General features: G+C 34.4%; 1 protein-coding gene across 1 annotated transcript in view; it reads right to left on the reverse strand.

The window, feature by feature from the left end:
- Positions 1-2,674, reverse strand: part of LOC107731351 (caltractin-like) — a 14,558-nt gene that overhangs the window by 4,735 nt on the left and 7,149 nt on the right. The window contains exon 3 of the mRNA XM_016542405.1: positions 2,315-2,443. Within this exon, the coding sequence (XP_016397891.1) occupies positions 2,315-2,443 (129 nt within the window). The remainder of the gene's footprint in view (positions 1-2,314; positions 2,444-2,674) is intronic.

The raw sequence follows: 2,674 nt of genomic DNA on the forward strand, positions 1-2,674 counted from the left end.
GTTCACTGCTGTGTGTGTGCACTTTGGATGGGATAAATGCAGAGCACTAATTCCGAGTATGGGTCACCATACTTGGCCACATGTCACGTCACTTTTTTTTCACTTTAAAGTTCAATAAACTGCCAAAATAACACTGTATAAATTAAATATAGATTAATCATTTTTGATGTTACAAAGGTTATTTAGTCAGGAGCAGTGAGCACTTGTATTTTTCTTTGACATCATTAGATTTATTATTAGTTTGCTTTCACTGAACGAAGCACGGATTTAATATACTGATACACATGCCTTTTCTTTCTCAACTATTTGTACAAGTATACAAGTATTTGCAGCATGTTTCTGTTTTTGCAGCGCGTTTCTTTATTTGGTTGTGTTGTGAGCATTTGAGCGCGTGTGCTGTCAAATTGATGAAGATGTTTTCTTAATTTGCAGGTGTTTTTTTTTTTCTATTTGCATGTGTTTTTTCATTTGCAGCGCGTTGAGCTCTCTCGGCCACCATAGGTAAAGCCTATTTTTGAATAATCTATTTTTTCATTAAATAGTTTACAAATACTAGGAATTACACCTCATTTGATCACTTTCTCTTTTTTCAATATTGACATACCAAATTTCAGATTCTTCATAAAAAATAAATGACAAGACTGTTTTCTTCTGTAGAGCTGCTTTACAGCTGAGATTGACGTCTTTTCAAAATTGATGAATTTTGCAATGAAGTTTGTTACATGCTATGCGTATGTGTGTGTTTCTTCCTTCCCTCCCTCTCTTGTCTTTTCTCTGCTGCCTCGCTCTTAGGTTCCTGGTTGGACGTGTCGCCTGCCAGTCATAATTGTGACGTCGCCCTCTGCGCCCAATCTGCTGTCGCCCTGCCGGTTTAAAAGGTCCTCCCGTGAACCTCGTGTGGCGGTGGTGTGTTTATGTGTGTGTGTTTTGGTTTGCTGAAATTAGTTTTTGTATCCTACTCTTTAATGCTGTGTGTCTAGCACTTGCTGTGTATTTGAGGTACGGTTCGTTTATTCCTTAATTAGGGAAAAAGGAACAGGTAAGCATATCGCGCGATATACACTTTGCACGTAGTAACGATGGGAATCATTTGGTTTTATTTTGTTTTCTTTGATTTGGGCGCCACTCAAGTTCCTTTTTCATATATTAGTGAATTTTGTTTTTGTGATAACCTTCGTTACTTCCATTGTTGTTAATTTTCTTTATTATTATTTTCATTTCAGCAATTGTAAATAGCGCATCACATAAGCATTTTTCTTGTGGCTTCGGCTTAATGTAATAAATTGTCACTTGAGCTTCATTCGTGTGTTTATGGTCACTTTTCTGCCTGGTTCAATCCACCCAGCAATAATTGATTTTCTAAGTGTTATGATACAACTCCTAGATCTTTAAAGATCGTAACAAGTTTTCCTGTTATTACGTGTTTATTTGATTATTTTCATGATATTTATAGTATGACCAAAATCACAGTTTGAGTAATTTATGTCACAACGGTATATGGCATCAAGATTTGAACAAATAAACATTTTATATACTACATAACCATGTGGTTAAGCTTATTTTTGGATAATTTATTGAAAACTTTACAAATAAAAGGTTTTCTTTTATTAAAAATAAGACACTATTGTAATGTATACAGTGGTCAAAATTTTAATTTTTGCTGGGAAATGAAACAAATGAACATATTTTGAACTTGATGTACCAAAATTCAGATTATTCATACAAATTAAAAACGTCAGTGCAAAAACTACTTTATGGAATGTATAAGTTAAAAAGAAAAGACTTCATAAAATGGTTAGTTTAAATTCTAAATTCTGATTGGATGAGACACTTTTGAGCTTTTGTAAAAATAGACGTTGCTTGGCAACTGTAAACAACTCTCTCAAGGCTTCGCTGTCTAATGGACCCTTTTCACAAGACTGTGATGACGCGTTTAACGGTCATCAGCATCGTAAATCCTCGAAAGTTTTTCATATTTGTATTTTTTTTTTAAATGTATCTACATTTATAACACTATTCTTTGTATTATATAACCTTTGCATCAAATTACAACTGGGAATGCAAAAAATATATTTGTGGTGCTCTCCCATTCACTGCTCTTCAAGTTTACCCAACTATGACGACTTCCGCTGCTGAGAAACCCGGAAATGTGAAAAGGGTCCATAACGCCACTTAATAGCAAGATCCTATTATCTTGATGTGTTTCTTTTCGGATATTTTACTGATGTCATTTTCCATATAAACACCTGAGGTTTGCAACAGTGGCCAGATAGTTGTCTGATTGGTTATGTTATAATTCGGCTTGCAGACTTACCATTTTCTGTGTCATCATAGAAAGGAAATCATTAAAGCCGATTACGCCCGATCCTTCTTTATCAATATCAGCAATCATCTTTTTTATCTCTTCTTTCTTCGGCTCAAACCCCAGAGCTCGCATAGCAACCTATGGCAACAAGTCAATTACTCTGTTAGTATATATACTCATATTGGACATATTTGAATGGATTCACATTATTAACATTTTTAAACCATTTACTCTTAAAGGGGTCATATGATGCGATTTCAATGTTTCCTTTCTCTTTGAAGTGTTACAAGCTCTTGGTGCATAAAGAAGATCTGTAAAGTTGCAAAGACTAAAGTCTCAAATCCAAAGAGATATTCTTTATAACAGTTA

Source organism: Sinocyclocheilus rhinocerous, unplaced genomic scaffold (assembly GCF_001515625.1).
Source record: "Sinocyclocheilus rhinocerous isolate Xijiao unplaced genomic scaffold, SAMN03320098_v1.1 scaffold939, whole genome shotgun sequence".
Classification (NCBI taxonomy): Eukaryota; Metazoa; Chordata; class Actinopteri; order Cypriniformes; family Cyprinidae; genus Sinocyclocheilus; species Sinocyclocheilus rhinocerous.